General features: G+C 35.4%; 1 protein-coding gene across 2 annotated transcripts in view; it reads left to right on the top strand.

Moving 5' to 3' along the window:
• MS3_00001450 (uncharacterized protein) overlaps positions 1 to 17,938 on the top strand; it is a 38,361-nt gene that overhangs the window by 7,621 nt on the left and 12,802 nt on the right. For both annotated transcript variants that reach the window (XM_051208904.1, XM_051208905.1), the window contains exons 4-5: positions 472 to 583; positions 14,333 to 14,419. In XM_051208904.1, the coding sequence (XP_051074311.1) occupies positions 472 to 583; positions 14,333 to 14,419 (199 nt within the window). The remainder of the gene's footprint in view (positions 1 to 471; positions 584 to 14,332; positions 14,420 to 17,938) is intronic.

The raw sequence follows: 17,938 nt of genomic DNA, 5'->3' as shown, positions 1-17,938 counted from the left end.
AAACTCAACTAACAGAAATCTATTATGTGTAGTCACTGTACTTTAGGCTTCAAAAGTATCATATGTGATTTCTTAATTCTTATCACCAATATATTCTGAAGCTCCAGTCTAGAGAAAAAATCAGACAATAGGAATGAGATCGTATGTAAAATTAAATTTTTGTGCACGAAGGGGTTCATTTATATGGCTACAGACGACATTTTTGTTCTAGGAAGGTTTCCAAGATTAATAGCTTTTTATTTATTGGACTAAGGAAAAGTGAAGTCGTCATGAAGACAGTAGAATTTTCCACAAACGATGATTACTTTTAGCGTCTACTGGATATCTTTGTTACTCCAAAGATTTTGAGAAAACTTATTTCTAACAGTTGTGACAGTCGCTGAGGTAAATTAGTCAAGCTGTTCATACTAATGGACAACACTCATCTTTCTATATCCATCTGAAAATATTCTCATTTTGATTTTTTTTTAGGTATCTGAATCTGTTTCTTCTGGTCCGGTGGGACGTTTCGAATGTAACTACTGCCATAAGAATTACTTTTCTGAATCCAATCTCCAACTTCATTTAGATGTTGCTCATCGTGGTAAGTAGTATTTGTTCACAATGTCATTGTTTAGTTCTATTTACTCAGTGTATTTGGTAGTCTCTACTTAACTCAAAAATGATTTCAAAATTTATAACTTCCGCGTGAATATATATGTGCTTGTTTTACTTTATTTATGGTTTTTTGTTGAATATAAGTCCTTATCTACTAAACGAATAATAATAACATAGGTTTTCTTCATACGACTGATTGGTAATGTGAGTTCCTTAAAATCCTCTTTTGGAAATGAAATTGAACTATTTTTATAAAGGGTAGTGTTGGGTCGGCTTTCAGAGAACTTCAACGGAGCCTTCAGAGGCCCAAAAAGGAGCCAAAGGGCCTAGCCAATCAGAGTATGATGGAACGTTCGAGAATTCCAGCGTGGCGTGCTACCATTGGTCGGTAGCACAATATGACGTTAACGGATTGGCTGAAATAAGATGTTGATTTAACAGACGCCAACATCTATAAATACCCTTGATTTTCTGTACTAAAATGAACCTTGGGATAAAGTGTATTCTCTCATACTTGTGTCTTCTTTCTGGAGTTCAAGTCGCTGTGTAGTTTTAGTCTGCGGGTTACGGGAATAGCTTAGGATTCGTATATAGCGTTCAACCTACACGACTTATCAGTGGCGACGGGGATGAAAACTTCAATGAATATTTCCTTGGAGCAATTAGAAGCTTATATGGTGCGTCAAGAAAAGAGGTTTGAAGAGTCCCAAATTAGAATCATGGAAACCCTGATGCAGAAATTCTGCCTGTCCGAGAAAAACCCTGCTTCTAGTGAATCTTAAGTATCGCATATTGATTCAGTCATTAACGCCATCCATGAATTTAATTTTGATGGTGTAGCAGGTGTAACCTTTGAGTCGTGGTTTAAGAAGTATGAAGATTTGTTTAATATTGATCTTTGCAAACTGAATGATTCTTCAAAAGTCAGAATACTTCTTAGAAAACTTGGGACTATGGAACATGAACGCTATAGTAATTTCATCCTACCAAAGAATCCAAGAGATTTTTCTTTTGATGCAACGATTAAAATTTTGTCGCAAATCTTTGCTGAACAGTCATCCTTGTTTAATATTCGCTATCAATGTCTCAAGATGACAAAAACAGGTGATGATGACTGGGTTAAGCATGCGGGTTTAGTAAACCGTGAATGTGAGCGCTTCAAACTATCAGCAATGACAGAAGACCAGTTTAAGTGTCTCGTGTTTGTGTGCAGCTTACAATCTCCCGAAGACGCCGATATTAGAACCAGAATTTTGAGTAAAATTGAACAATGTCCGAATATGACACTACAAGAAGTAACCACAGTGTCAGAGATTGGTAAACCTAAAGCATGACACTTCAATGGTCGAAAATAATGGCCAGTTGCCATACGTTCATGCTGTAAGCAAGAAGAACAATTCTTGCTCAAGAAAGGTATCGCACACAGGCAATCAGCCTTCATCTCCATGTTGGTCTTGTGGGGGTTGGCATTATAAAAGGTTCTGCCCATATAAGGAATATTGTTGTAGCAATTGTCATCGGAAGGGACATAAGGAAAACTGCTGCAGAAAAAGAACCCATAAACGACAATCTTTGAAGCCCTACTCGAAGAAATACAGATATAGTGCTCCAACCAACAAGATATTGGTATCACATAACAGAGCACCAAGTTGCCACCAAAGAAAGTATGTGACCTTGAATATTAATAAACACCGTACCCGCCTTCAGCTGGACACAGCTTCTGATATTACTTTAATCAGCCCAGAAACATGGAAGAACATTGGGAGACCCACAGTTTTCCCAACAACACAGCTGGCACACAGTGCATCTGGGGGGAAGTTGAATATTGTTGAAGTGCCATGCACTGTTTCTAAATGTACGGTAACAACAAATGAAACATTGTATCTTACTAAGAAGACAGCACTAGACTTAATGGGGTTGAACCTTATAGAAACACTTAAACTAGCAGATCATTCTATCAACAGTATCTGCAGACGAGTAAGTACAGACAACACCCCAGAATGGAATCAGAAAAACGCCATGCTACAAAGACATCAAAACGTGTTTAGAGAAGGATTGGGAGAATGTACGAAAGCCAAAGCACTGTTAACTCTAAAACCTGAAGCTGCTCCCGTTTTTCGACCTAAAAGACCTGTACCCTATGCTGCTCTTCCATTAGTTGAACAAGAATTACAACGACTTCAGCAAGTGGGTGTTATCGAGCCTGTGAACTTCTCAAATTGGGCTGCACCAATAGTGGTGGTCAAGAAGTCGAATGGAAGTGTTCGTCTATGTGCAGACTACTCTACGGGATTAAATGAAGCTCTAGAGTCTCACCAGTATCCGTTACCCTTACCAGAAGATCTTTTCGCAAAGCTGAACGGTGGCAGATATTTTGCAAAATTGGACTTATCAGACGCATACCTACAAATCCCTGTATCTGATGAAAGCAAAGATCTCTTAACGATCAACACACACAAAGGTCTGTTCCGGTATAACCGACTACCTTTTGGGGTGAAGACAGCGCCCTCTATTTTCCAGCAAATTATGGATACCATGTTACAAGGTATTCCGGGGGCAGCAGCTTACTTAAACGACATCATAATTACGGCAGTAGATAAAACGGACCTGCAGAAGAAACTAGACCAGGTACTAGAACGCATAGCCGATTATGGTTTTCGCCTCCGAGCGGAAAAGTGTGACTTCTATATGCAGCAAGTACGGTACCTTGGGTTCATAATAGATAAAGATGGAAGACGACCAGATCCGGAGAACATTGAAGCAGTGAAAACAATGCCTAGACCCAGGGACATTACTACCCTACGATCATTCTTGGGATTGGTCAGCATTACGGTACCTTTCTCCCCGATCTCCATCGTCTACGTGCTCCACTAAACAACCTACTACAAAAGAATACAAGATGGAATTGGTCTGCAGAAAATCAAGCAACTCCTAACTTCCGATCTCTTATTGACACATTATGATCCTTCTCTACCGATAGTCGTCGCTTCAGATGCTTCTAACTATGATGTGGGCGCAGTTATCTCTCACATTTTTCCTGATGGGTCTGAAAAAGCTATCTCACACGCTGCCAGATCTTTGACAACGACTGAAAGGAACTATAGCCAAATCTAGAAAGAAGCCCTATCGATTATCTTTGCAGTGAAAAAGTTCCACAAGATGATATACGGTCGACATTTTACCCTAATAACCGACCATAAGTCACTACTTGCAGTTTTTGGGTCAAAGAAAGGAATTCCTGTTCATACAGCTAACCGACTCCAACGATGGGCAACCACACTTCTGGGTTACGATTTCAAGATCAAGTATCAGTCTACTACCGCTTTCGGGCAAGCTGACGCATTGTCGAGATTAATAGGCTCCCAATCAAATGCCCCAGAGGAGACTGTTGTAGCAAATATAAAAGCCGAGGAAGAAGTTCATCGCGTGTTGGATGACGCAGTTAATGGACTCCCAGTAACCTTTGAAACTATCAAGAAGATCACTGAAAGTGATAAGATACTGAGCACAGTTAAATGCTATCTCTCGACCAAATGGCCAAACAATCGCCTTGACGGAGAACTTTTGCAATATTTTCGTCGACGGGACTCACTAATGGTTGTTGATTCCTGTATTATGTTCGGTGATCGAATTGTTATTCCGAAGTTATTACGTCACAAGGTTCTCAAGCAGTTTCACAGTGGCCATCCTGGAATCAATAAAATGAAATCTTTGGCTCGTAGTTATGTTTATTGGCCGTCAATGGACAAAGATATCGAGAATAAATACCGTAACTGTTCATCATGCATTCAAGCCGCTAAAAATCCTTTGAAATGCGAACCTCAGCATTGGCCTACGCCTGCAGGACCCTGGGTAAGACTTCACGCAGATTTTGCCGGTCCAATCCAAGAAAAAATGTTTCTAATTATCGTAGATGCATTCACTAAATGGCCGGAAGTATATATCATGCCAAATTGTACAACGTCAGAAACGATCCACAAGTTGTCTACCCTATTTAGCTGTTTCGGAGTACCAGAGACCTTAGTGACAGATAACGGCTCGCAGTTTGCCGCAGAATCGTTTAAACATTTCTGTAGAACAAACGGACAAGCAGAGCGCTTTGTGGACACTTTTAAACGAGCATTACTGAAAGGGGGAGGAGAAGGGACAACTGGGCAGGTGATCACAAAATTTTTAACATCATACAGATCCACCCCGAACCCAAATGTTCAAGACGGCAAATCTCCCACGGAAGCCATGTTTGGAAGGCGCATTCGAACCGTCTTCGATGCCATGTTGCCATCCAAATTAGTGGATGAGCGCAGTCACGGTCCAAGTATCCGAAACTTCAGTGTTGGTGACAAAGTTTACATTAAATCCTACATCGGGAAGAACCGATGGGAGCCGGGCGAAGTTTTGCAAAAACTGGGAAAAGTACTGTACAAAGTTCGAGGATCTTTGGGGACATGTATACGTCACACAAATCAAATCCTTAAGGACAAAAGAACGGTGCAGACTCGAAGTAACCGGCCGATTTTCCCGTTAGATTTACTCTTAGACGCACCAATGCTACAAATGCCCAGGAACACTGAAAAGAAGCCTTGGACAGGGAAGACGACAAGAATAATGGGACGCCGTCGCAATCCAGTTATCAAACTACAAGTAGATCCCAGAAAGAAATCTTATTCGGGGGAGGTGTTGGGTCGGCTTTCAGAGAACTTCAACGGAGCCTTCAGAGGCCCAAAAAGGAGCCAAAGGGCCTAGCCAATCAGAGTATGATGGAACGTTCGAGAATTCCAGCGTGGCGTGCTACCATTGGTCGGTAGCACAATATGACGTTAACGGATTGGCTGAAATAAGATGTTGATTTAACAGACGCCAACATCTATAAATACCCTTGATTTTCTGTACTAAAATGAACCTTGGGATAAAGTGTATTCTCTCATACTTGTGTCTTCTTTCTGGAGTTCAAGTCGCTGTGTAGTTTTAGTCTGCGGGTTACGGGAATAGCTTAGGATTCGTATATAGCGTTCAACCTACACGACTTATCAGGTAGTAAAAAGGCAAACGGAAAGCAATGATTGCCAGCTTCATTCCCAAAGCTGGGAATCGTGGTATAGCGTACTACGTGTTTTTGATATGGATTAATGTTTTCAATTGATGTAATTTGACTTTCGTACATTATAAAACACAACCAACGGCCTACTAACATGTCTGGTTAAAAAGATGTAAATTAATTTTTCATCTTAAAATAGTTTCCCTGAGTTAAAAACTGTAACTTTCCAGTTGTTCATTGAGCGAGTAAATTAAGAAAGTACTTGTTCATTCATTCTATTCCATGAGGGCTTTTACTATCCTGGTTATAAGTTACTGTTTGTGGAGAAAGTTTTTAACTATACTGTAGTCGTTGTCTTGATAGTTACTTAATGCTGCCTATTCATTCTTCTTTCAGTTTCTGGTTATTTTGTGTTTGTTCAATAATGTTTAAGTTTATGTTTTACAGTGATGTTAAGCTATTCTGTTCATTTTCTGATTGCATACTAAATTACCATACTTGAGAGGTTATATGCTTTCTATATAATAGTCTGTATCATTAGTTATAGTTAATACGATCGATAACCGTAGTTTGTGTCCAACAGCTTTTGCGAGAAAGGTAAATTGTATGAGGAATTAAAGTGTTAACAAATTTTTATTTTTCCTTAATTCTATTTGTTCTATCATTCGTACGCCTTTGTTTTTGTTGTTGAACATGTATTATGTATGCTCACCCATTACCTACCTTAACATGCATTCCTGGAAGTTGTTGGAAGGTAGGTTGTTCAAAAGCTAATGGCTATCAAATAAATATGGGGAAACATTCGATGAAGTTACTGACTGTTGGTTTTAGTCTTCTCAGTAAATAAGGACCACCTGGTTGGGGTTGTAACCAAAGGTTGGAGGCATCGGGCAATATAGATTTAAATCGGCCTCATCAACATATGTATCTATTCTTTGTCAACTTTTAGATTCTGAGTTTCAACATTGTTTCATATATTTTATTCCGCGGACTCATTCTTTCTCGAACGGTGCTTTCCACCTCTAATATTTTTTATTCGTCTACTATCATTGTATTCATTTTGTTAGTTTTAAGTCTGTGTTAATGTGTTGCGACAACTTGGGGCGACGGATATTTGCATCAGTTCCTACATTACCTATTACTGACTGATTATTGTGGATTGGGTTGGGTGTTCGTATTGAGATTTTGTCGTTAACGATCATTCCATTGGCGGTGCTATTGGAGAAATGCTTCTTATGGAAGGGGGGATGGTTATATCGACTGCTTTTTAGTGGATTAGGAACCCTTTTTATTATTCTGTGAAGCTTGCTAGAAGTAAACAGATTTTATAACTTAAATAAAGTCGCAACCTTGTTTATTTGAAACTTAGATGTAAAAGGATCCATATAAAATTTTTTTCTCCAACAGAAGTATACTATATGAAGTAAATTGCTTTGGTTCTGTCGAAACTTTAATCCCAAAAAACCATGTGGAAGGTTTTGCATGTCACACTTTTCTAACATTTCCTATTGGGAGGACTCCCACAATCAACTGACTAACTAGTTATAATTGTATATATCTAAACATTTAACGTCACACCTATTTTTTCCTTTTCAAAATCTCAAATTATATTTTTGCTTTATTATTTTAATTCACATGATTCTTGGTAAGAAAGCACTTAAAGGTGTATTCGAACGTAGTGGTTATTGGTTAGAACAACAGAGTAACTGCTTTAGTGAACTTTACTCACTTACGTGTAGAAATCATCCAATTAGATAAATTTGATCCACAATAGTCATTTTTTTACGTTAGGAACGATGTATAATTAACATTGTTTTCTTAATCAATATAAGGTCAATTTTTTGTCTTCTAATCTGTTATCTAAAGTGATACGTCTTAAATTATTTTCGTTTAGGCTTTTCTATGTAATTTTCCCGTAACTAATATTTTTTTTACAGTGGTTTATAATTAGAATGACTGTGTTTGTGAATTATTTTATTTATCTATCACTGTCAATGCATTTTGGTAATACTGTGTTCAATCGTCAGTGGAAACTATGTTAATATTTGTTATGTTCGAAAACTTAATTGACAACTTCCTATTAACAACCTTCAACTAATTAATGCCAGACTGTGATAAAAGTGGCCACACAACAGACTTGATCGGTTTATATTAGTTTCCAGTGAGAACCAGAAGGCTTAAAATTAATTCGGCTTTCCTATGACTTACTGTACTTTTAGCCATTTCGGTTCTCTCCATTGTTTGTTGTTAGATTTAATGAGCCTATTCAAAACTCATCCAATGGCTCTTTGCTTACTGTGTAAGTTCATTCATTCACATTATCTAGATTTCGAGAATACAAGTTATCTCTTATTCATTTTTCTTATTCTCTTCTAACGTGAGTAATAAATAAATAAATTCTAGTAGATGTTGGTCGTTTTGGTAACTCCCAATACTTCCCAACCTCAGGAAACTCCACACAACTAAGCGTATTCAACTGAGCTATATTCGTTTTCCTAATTTTGAGGTCAAAATATGATCATAGTTCACAGCAAAGCACATAAATATTATTATAATAGTACCAGAGAATGTATATAAAAATGATGCACACGATTTCTAGCTAATAGTTCATAATTTTATAAAAAATTATTGGTTTCAATCCCTATGACGATATGCATTTTCGTGTTGTGTTTTATGTTCCTTGATCTATCACCCTACTTTGATGATACAGAGTGTCATTAGCAAATCAGATCATACTTCACCTTTCACATGTAGGTTTTTCCCCTTAGAGTGATGTCTTGACTATAATAAGCTAACAAGTAGCAAATTATTGAGTTGTGCTGGGCTTCTCACCGTTGAGAGTTGTATGCTCAAATCTCCTGTGTGTCTTCTGCTTTATGGTAGAGGTTAAATATTTTCAAATTTGGGAGTCATATTTCACTTACATTGTGTTTGATAATAACTCGTTTAATTTTTGAACGTAAATATTATCGGACTGGTTTAAAATAGTTTAAGACATAGTATGATATATTCATATCACTATCAAAAACTTTGTTAAGTGGTTTGTTCTCCATAAACAATACTGTTTTAGTATAATTCATAATGACAGTTTTTTTTTATCCCAGTTAGTAAACAACTTCATGTATCGAGAATTTGTAGTTTCATTGGAATTTCCGAAAGTTTACCAGACTCACCTAACGTGTCCGTACAAAATATTTAATGGTCAGAGTGACCAAAATCGTTTATTCACTTGAGTTTATGCGGCATGATTAATTGTTATTCGCTTTCATAGCTTTTTAAGGTTTTACTGATGCTTTTTTGAGATTTATTTAAAAAATATCCAGTTACTTCGTTCTGGGAGCTTATACATTTTGTTGCAGTAACGTATCATTTCTTCTACTAGAAATGCTCGCTCTTATACCAGTACATAACCATGTAACTCATTTCTTTTCACCCTGTAGTACCCATTATTTTCCTACATAGTAACAATAGCAATATATATTTTTTAAAGGAATCGATTACTTTTTGGTGGAAATTTAAAGTTTTTATAAAGGTTTGTATTTAAATTAATGTTTATTTAGTAGTAGTTATGCTTTTCTGTTTGAAGTTATTTTTTCCCATCATAATGAATAACTCTGCTCAAGAATGCAAATAATGTACTTTAGAGAGAAGCACAGTTAGCTGTTGGCTGTTCATTATCATCATGATTCTTGCTATTCTGTAGACTAGTTTCAATTTATGCTGTCGTATGCAAATGATTAGTGCGTATATAAATTGCATATACGATGCTTCAAAAGAGATGATATCATTAGCATATAAGAGAATTCTTTTGATTGCCTTATCCAGCGATGAAGCAATTACAAATAAATTTCAACATGTATAGTGAAATAAGTAAATGTTTGGTGAAAACGATTTCATTTATGTAAACTTTATTATTCTTGTTGGCTAGCAAATGAACATATTTGCAAAAGAAACTAAACGATTTGTTTGTTTATTAGATGATTCTTCATGTGTCTTTTTCACCACCAACCTCTATGTAAATTTTGGATTAAGACGAGTTTTTTATTAAGTGGTCGAAAATATGAGTCGTCAGTTTTATACTCAATTACGTACGAAGTTCTACGTTGTTACTGACTGACTGACTGACTCAATTACTTAAAGGCATTGTGCTCTCCAGGAAATAGGAAAGTCATGGGTTTTATCCTATGTTGTATTGTGGTGATACTACTAAGGGGACACAAACTAGGACGAAACAGCTATTCAATGACATTGGCTTCTCAATAGTTGTCTATGTTTTTGATGAAGATAATCTACAATACTAGAATAGTAGCATTTACTTAAGTTATCATTATCCTGTGAATTATGATTCCCTATTATTTTCCTTAAATTAGGGAATATAGTTTTTGTTTTAAATACCACTATTAAGGCATTAATCTAACCTCTCAAGAACAGTCAATTTCCTCATACATCTTTGTCAAATACGATTATTTGAAACAAAACAGTTTTAATGATCCAAATGGTACGTAAACTTACTGATATCAGGTGATTTTACATATCAAGGCGTTTGTCGTTAATTGAACATCACGATACTAATTATTTTGATGCTTTGTGACTAAAGTAATATTCAGACAGTCTCCATTCGTAACATGCATGTTGATTTTTCTGTAAATAAATATTAAGCTACATTTAATCTATTGCGAAGTCGAATTGTTATTGTTACCTACAGCAGCTATGTCTAAAACAAATGATGTATTGACAATTTTAATCATATAGGGCTTTTAAAACGTTATGAAAAACATGACGTCTTTAGAAAATGTTATACTTTCTGCTTGATTTTCTGTGTCCACATTATGTGGATCAACAATTTTGTTCATGACCATAAACTGATCGAATGGATTAATACGTTAACAAGAAGCCGTTTATGCTTATAACACATGGATCGACAATAAACACAATTGTTTCATGCAATTGGTTCCCTTTATGAATTTAAATGGAGCAAGAACAAACATTGATGCAAAATAGCATGAATTCATAATATTTCGAGGTTTCTCGTCAGCTGCTTACAAAAAAACAAAATTGTCTTTGAACAATACCCCATGCCTCACGCAGCCGCGAAAAATCACCTAATAACTCTGAACTTGTGACCGTAAATAATTAATATTTAGCAACAGTATCTGTATATATACATTTTAAGCATATGATTTCGGTAAGAAAGTAAGTGGTTTAAACTGATTGGCCCAACAACAAAGTAATTTATCTAATAAGAATATTCTGATCAGGACCGTGAACTAGAGTCTGTGTCGAACATAATTCCGAAGACTGTAATAATGTGGAATTGAAATTTTGCTCTGAAGCTATTAACATCTAGTATGTATTTTTACTCTGTTATACTCTGCGGCACATTTTAGATCTAGTAATCAGCGATTGTCAGTGAGAAAGTGGAGCTGACGTTAGGAGGTGTATTTGGTCACTCGAATTTCTGTTGAATTTATACCATACCACTTATCCCAACCGAGTGTAATCACAGTGCAAAGGGGAAGAACAGAAAAATTCACTGACTAAAACTGTTTTTTCTGACATCCAGCGAATGACAAAAGCTGAAGATAAAGAACACGTAATCTTTGATTAGGAGTTCAAAATTATTCTAGATGTCGGTGTGAAAAATCGAGTTAATGAGGCAAGTCATCAATAAATCCTCAAAGTGGAGGATCTAAGGATATAAAGAACATTTTTACTAACTTAGCTATACTTAATTCACGAGGCATATTATTATTATTATCACTGTTTGGGTCTCCATTCGTCACTGACGGTAACTGTCGAATCTAAATTGGTCTCAAAATAAGTAAATTTCATCAAGTTTCGTTGGTTCATCTTCGAAGGATACTGGTCAAATCGACATAAATTATTAATGGGAGTGTAGAAATCAAAACTGTTCTCCCCAACGTCGTTTTCATTAATAATGAATTATAATTCATGAAAAATGAACAATTCCACATAATTAATCCAACTCCTAATTTTATTTGATTGATACGCAGTATATATACCTTATTGCGACTGAAAGGATAAAACCCTTAGTCAAGTCGGACGAGCTTTATATTTGTTTGAATGTATGTTAAATGTATGTTGTCCCTCCAAGGTTTCAGATTTTTTTGGCTATACTCACCGACTTATCTTCCATGTCAAAGCTCGAAATAGGCCCATCAGTCAGTCAAACGCAGCGTAGAATCTGATACGTATGTACATTGGTTCAAGTTGCCACACTCCGTTAGCACAGCCAGATGTAATAGTTAGGCCAAATCCTAGAATAGTAAAGGTAGTAGCGGTATTAAAGGTAATAGAAAAGAGTAGGGATCAAAGATACGATTCAAGAAAATATAAATTAGTGAAGTAAAAAAATAATTGTGTAGAATTCAAAGTTTTAGAACCTGGCAAAAGACAAACGTCAGACAACCCACGTGTTCATAGAGTAGTAGCAAGGCTGTCCTAATAGGCTATAAATAAGTTGGGGATTATTGAAGAATACTAAAAGAAGAAACTGTGAGACTTGAGTATTGATATGTCAGATAGTTTGTTTTTATTTTAAGTTCTACATAACAACAGTCCCAATCACAAGCTATCTTCCAACACATTATTTTGTTATTATATTCTTTATAGATGTAAAGGAACAGTAAAGTCAGTTTGTAATCGACTATAAATTTTCATTTGTATCTTCTATTCTACTGGATGTTCTTTCCAAAAAAAATCGTACTAACAATACCTTGATTTTAGGAAAACAAGCATACCACAGGCAGTATTCAATCTAAGCACTTCACTTTACAAGGATGCAAGAACTAAGCGATAACACCCTATGTCAAAAGTGTATGCACATGCTCCATTGCAAATGATTTCGAGTTGCGTCATTCGTAAATCAGTTTCTCTTTTTTTGGTATTTTTCAACAATCCCCAACTTCTTTATAGTCTATTAAAACAGCCTTGCTCCTACTATGTAAACATGTGGGTTGTTTGACTTTTGCAGATATTTCGTTTCTCCACTTTTTAAGCGTAGGGAAATGAGCTTCAAATATTATTTTTATTGAGACTTACTAATGAGTTTTATTTTTGATTATAATATAAGGCAATAATGAATTCTAACTCCTAACGTATAAAGAGGTAGTTAATGTATGACTGTAAGCATATCATGTCTGGATTTATTTTTATTCTAGTTTTTTTTCATTAATAATGTCTATCTGTGACGATTCATGCATCGTAACACTCTGTCCCTTAGGTTTACACTTCACGTTGGCCTTGATTTAATTGGTTATTTTAAAACTGATCAGCTGTAGATCTGAGCTAAAACCACTTAATTGTGCTATTTTTCTCATCAAATTATTCTGCCTACATTGTGTGCTATTTTAAAATTTTTTCGCTAACTGCATTCATCTATTTCTTCTCTAAATTTTCGAATACAAATTCTTATAAACCAATCAAATAAATTTTCGACATCGATCTTTTTTGTGTGAATGTTTTTTCATATCCTTCTATGGTATTTTATACTACTCTTTTCTCTTTCAAATTCTCCAATAAGCCTAAGTCTCTATTCATCTCTCTCTTTTTGTCTGTCTGTCTGCCTATCTGTATGTCTATTCATAAATTGCACTTAAGAACAATAAGGGTGATCATATTTATCTCTATTGATTTTATCGACTTTTTTCTTTCGGAATTTTGTTAGGGTTGTTTATTATTATTATTATTATTATTATTATTATTATTATTATTATTATTATTATTATCGGCATCATATTCACTTTATGTAGTTAATGTTAAAATTTCATCCATCATCCTCATGATGTTTAACTGCCTGCTTTTTTATATATTCATTGTTACCACTGTTTCTGTTGATTTGCAAAAAATATATTACGACAAAAAATGAGATTTGTAATTCATTGGTATTCACCTCCAACTGTTGGCCACGGGTTCCTGAACATTGTGTTTATTTTCAGTCATGAAATCCCAATATGCCTGTTATTTGTTCTACATTAGTTGTATACTTGTTATTAATTTCAGGAGACATAAGTTTATAACTCTATGGCTTGTTTAATCAGTGGATACGATGTCATACTTTTTTAATTGGAGCAAAGACTTAGTGGGAAAGCACTAGATTTTCAACTACTGGGTCTTAGGATTTCGTCTAAACGATCGAATAGTATCGCTGGTCCGAGTCTTATGTGTTTAAATGTAACTGACAAGAAGATTCTAATCTGTTTCATTTTTATTAACACATACTAGTGTGGTGTATCTGAAAAGATCAGCATTACTGTTTGAATTAACAGATATCCCTGCAGAAGACTAAAATTGTATTAAACATATAGCCTTCATTCGTAAGCCTGATTTATTATTTTAAGTATTTTGTTTTCGTTGCCTACATTTATCCTTAGGAATCTTTTGTTTGACTTATCTTTATCCTTATTCGTTAGATATGATATGAAAATAAAATAGATAGAAATAGTCTGTGTGCAAATAGACACTTCAATTTCTATATCTGAACATTTGTAAACTAGTTAGCTTCTCATTATTATATCACCTTCATTTGAAGATTCATTTGTTATGTAAGGAAATCTCATGCATATTGATACCTGATTTATAACTTTCGTTACTTTAAACTTGCTTTTCTAAATTAAAACACTTCTTCTGAAGAGGATTTATCCTGAAATATACTTCTTATTGTATATACATACATTTCAGGTTTACGTCGTTTTCAGTGTAACTTTTGCGGCAAAACTTATGCTAAAGGTTTCCTTCTAAAAGCTCATGTGAAAAGTGTTCATGAAAGTGAGTTAATTATTTTCTTACAATTAGGTGATTTCTCTGTCCTTTACTAATATATGACATTACTTTTCAAAATTTTCCTTGTCCTTTTTTAATAAAATCTCTTAATCTTGTTACTGTGTAGAATAAATTAGTTTCTTTAAACAAGTTTGAAAAAATTCGTTGTATAATAACAATCTTTTGTAGACTGTATGTCTACATCGTGTGGTTCATAAATCTTGATTTCATTGTAATTTATCAACCTAGCGATTACAATGACTTACGATATGTCCATTTTATGGAATTTCATTTCTCGCACATTACTCGTAGCTCAGACAATTAATGAGTATACCCACGTTCCTAAACAGTGGATCCAAATGTTGCTTAATTTTGCGGTATGCCATAAGGGAACCTAGCAAATTGTTTGTTATTGCTTTTTTTGTATGAGTAGTTTTCACTCTCACTATTTGCTTATCCACTGCTTAAATCTAGTCAGCTGTTTTCAGCATGATCTTACAAGATTAATTTTGTCTTGTCCACTGTAAAATATTGATTTGGCTTGTCCATGAACTGTATTGTTTCAGTGATTCTTAAGTTACAAATATTCATTTATTTTATACACAAGACAGTCTTTATTGTAAGCTAAATGATAGGAAACTAGCACAAATATGATTTTGCAAGTGAATCGCATGGGACTGTTTATTTAAAAGGATATAAATGTGTATTTTACTTAACACGGTTTTTCATCAATAGACAAACAAATCTAACTAACGAATTTTGTTTATAGAAAATTTGTAACTACCTGTTGGAAAAATCAACTGGTAAATTTCATTTGCTGGCTTTTCAACGGCACTAAATACTACTTTAGAGATTCATCATCCTCTACATGTGTCAGAAGAAATCTTTACTATGCTCGATAATGGTAAACATTTTCAAAATCGGACTTCACCAAAGCATTCACTAGAAAACCACGAGCTTCGTATCATCATCGTACACAAGGGACTATTCCAATATGACCAAATGTCTTTCGGAGTTAATACGATCTCAGCCATCTTCCAGAAGATTATGATCTCTGTGATATCAGACACTGATGGGGATGCAACATACATAGACTACATCATTATAGGAAGGTTGGAGACTAAACTGATTTAAAGGATTTTGCAGGTGCTTGGGCATATTAAGGAATCTGGGTTCTGACAACGCCCTACAAAATGCCAATTCTTTCTACTGTTGATAAAATATTTTGGTCTTATTTTTGACGAACATAGGCGCTAAGTGATATACCATCTTTGCGAGAAGTCGTTGGAATTATAATTCAGTATATCTCTTTTCTTCTTGCTGTTCATAATGGACGTACTCTGTTAAGTCGACCCCCAAAAGGTGCGTCAAGTGGCATTAATCATCAGGTTGAAATAGCTGTAGGCAATCTGAAACAAGAGGAAGTAGCAGGTTCAGATAAATTAGCCCTAAAAAATCTTTGAGGCTGTTGATCCATTTTTAGCAGTTAGACTGACTGAGATCTTAGCTATAATCCGGGAACTGGATCCACTCTCATCTAACTGGTCTTGATCGCTGATCATCTCAGTTTATATGAAAAGACAAATTCTTTTGTGATAACTATGGAAGAGTAAGTTTAAATAACATAACACCTTAAATATTAGCTTCAATAATAATCCAAAACTTAACTAGGGATCGTAAAGAGCGAACTCGTAAAAACCAATTTAATTTCAGACCTGGATGTACATTTATTAATCATATGTTATGCCTTCATCAGGTTTTAAAACAAATATAATTTTTGCCGTCTGACTGTGGTTGTATTTCTCGACCTCAAAGCACTGTTTGACTCTGTTGTTTGAGAGGTTCTGTGGCACTCTCTGTCATTGAAAGGCGTACCAAAGAAGTACATTAAGATTGTATAGGCTCTGCTCGGACATTGCTGGTCAAGTTAGAGCTTATGGTGAACTATCATCAGAATTCTCAATCTCACGTGGTATTAATCAGTTTTCCACTCTTTTCATTTTCACTTAATTTTGTCTCAGAAAGTTTTTTAGAGATGGTAGTTGTACTTGTTGATCCAAAATACTCAAATGACAGTACCGTTTAATGAAGGCGCTGACATAACCTAGAGTCTTCTAATCCTGCTGAGCAACAATACTAGCAAATAAGGGATGCGAAATGTTGCTTCAGGACTGACTTAGTTTGCCTGAATTAAGGATAGGGAATGAAGTAGTTGAGTGCGTCGACCTCTTCACTTGTTTTGAGAGTCTGATCAATCGTGATATTTTGGTTTCTGACGAAATTTCGGCACTGATTCAGAGGATTCGAATGGCTTTTGACAACTTGCGTCACTTGTGGTTTAGTTGAGATATCCACCTCCCAACTAAAGGACGAGTTTACTGCGTAGTAATTCCTTCTGTCTCACATTATGAGTGGAAAACATGGTCATTAAGGGCAAAGGATATTCGTAGTCTACTGGTATTCGATCATAAGTGTCTTCGAAACATTGCTCGTATATTTTGGGACAACGAAGTAAGCAATACCTGGGTTAGGAATAGGGTACTAGGTAAAGATGGAAATCAATTGATGAGATAGTAAATCAACATCAACTGAGGTGTTTGGAACATGTGTTACGTATGCCCAACCGCCACCTACCTTGACAGGTGACGTTTTCTGGTGTAAAAGTAGGCTGAAGGGAAGCTAGAAGCAGCCAAATCAAAACGAGGTATCAGTCCATGAAGTCATTGACAATGGAACTTAGCCCTGCTAATAGATATAGGCTACCTGGTTGGGGTCCGCGTGATTATCGTGACCAATGGTTGAAGATTTTGAATGATGTGGGTCAAAATCGTTCGGAATGGCACATGTTCATTCGCCCTTCGTGTTTCTTAAAACTTAAATCTCAGTATATCCTAACATCTTTTTTATTATTTTTATACACAATCTTTTTAACTACTACTCTTTTATTTTTCTTGAGATATTCTTATGTGGTTGTGCTATTGTATGACAACTTGAACCGATATATATATATATATATATATATATATATATATATATATATATATATATATATATACGCATCAAGTTCTGTATTGCGTATGATTGACTAACTGGCCGTCAGAACTAAACCATGCTACTCAACAGCCATCAAAGAAACTACTCATTTCCAAACTATCTTTGATGCACATCGAGTGATCATCCCAATCGACTCTCTGGGCGAAGGCTTTACTGTCATGATTTCACTGCATGCCTTCCGTGTACTAGCTACTGCTGAGAAAGCTATGGAGAAATAAAAAAGAGGCACTAGCTCTAGTGTTTGCAATAAATAGCTTCCTAAAATAATATGTACCAGACACTTCGTGGGCTCCAAGATAGGAATCCTAGTTTACTGAACAAGGCGACTACCTTCCTATTAAATTGTATCTTCGAGATCCACTATCGATATATCCAGGATTTCAATCAAGCGGATGTGCTATCACGCATGCCTGAAGATCACCGTCAGTGGTGCGAAGAAATAGTTGTTACAGAGCTCATTTAATTCAGAGA

This window comes from Schistosoma haematobium, chromosome 1, assembly GCF_000699445.3.
Source record: "Schistosoma haematobium chromosome 1, whole genome shotgun sequence".
Taxonomy (NCBI): Eukaryota; Metazoa; Platyhelminthes; class Trematoda; order Strigeidida; family Schistosomatidae; genus Schistosoma; species Schistosoma haematobium.
The sequence above is the reverse complement of the archived record's forward strand: the minus strand, read 5'-3'. Positions and strand labels throughout refer to the sequence as shown.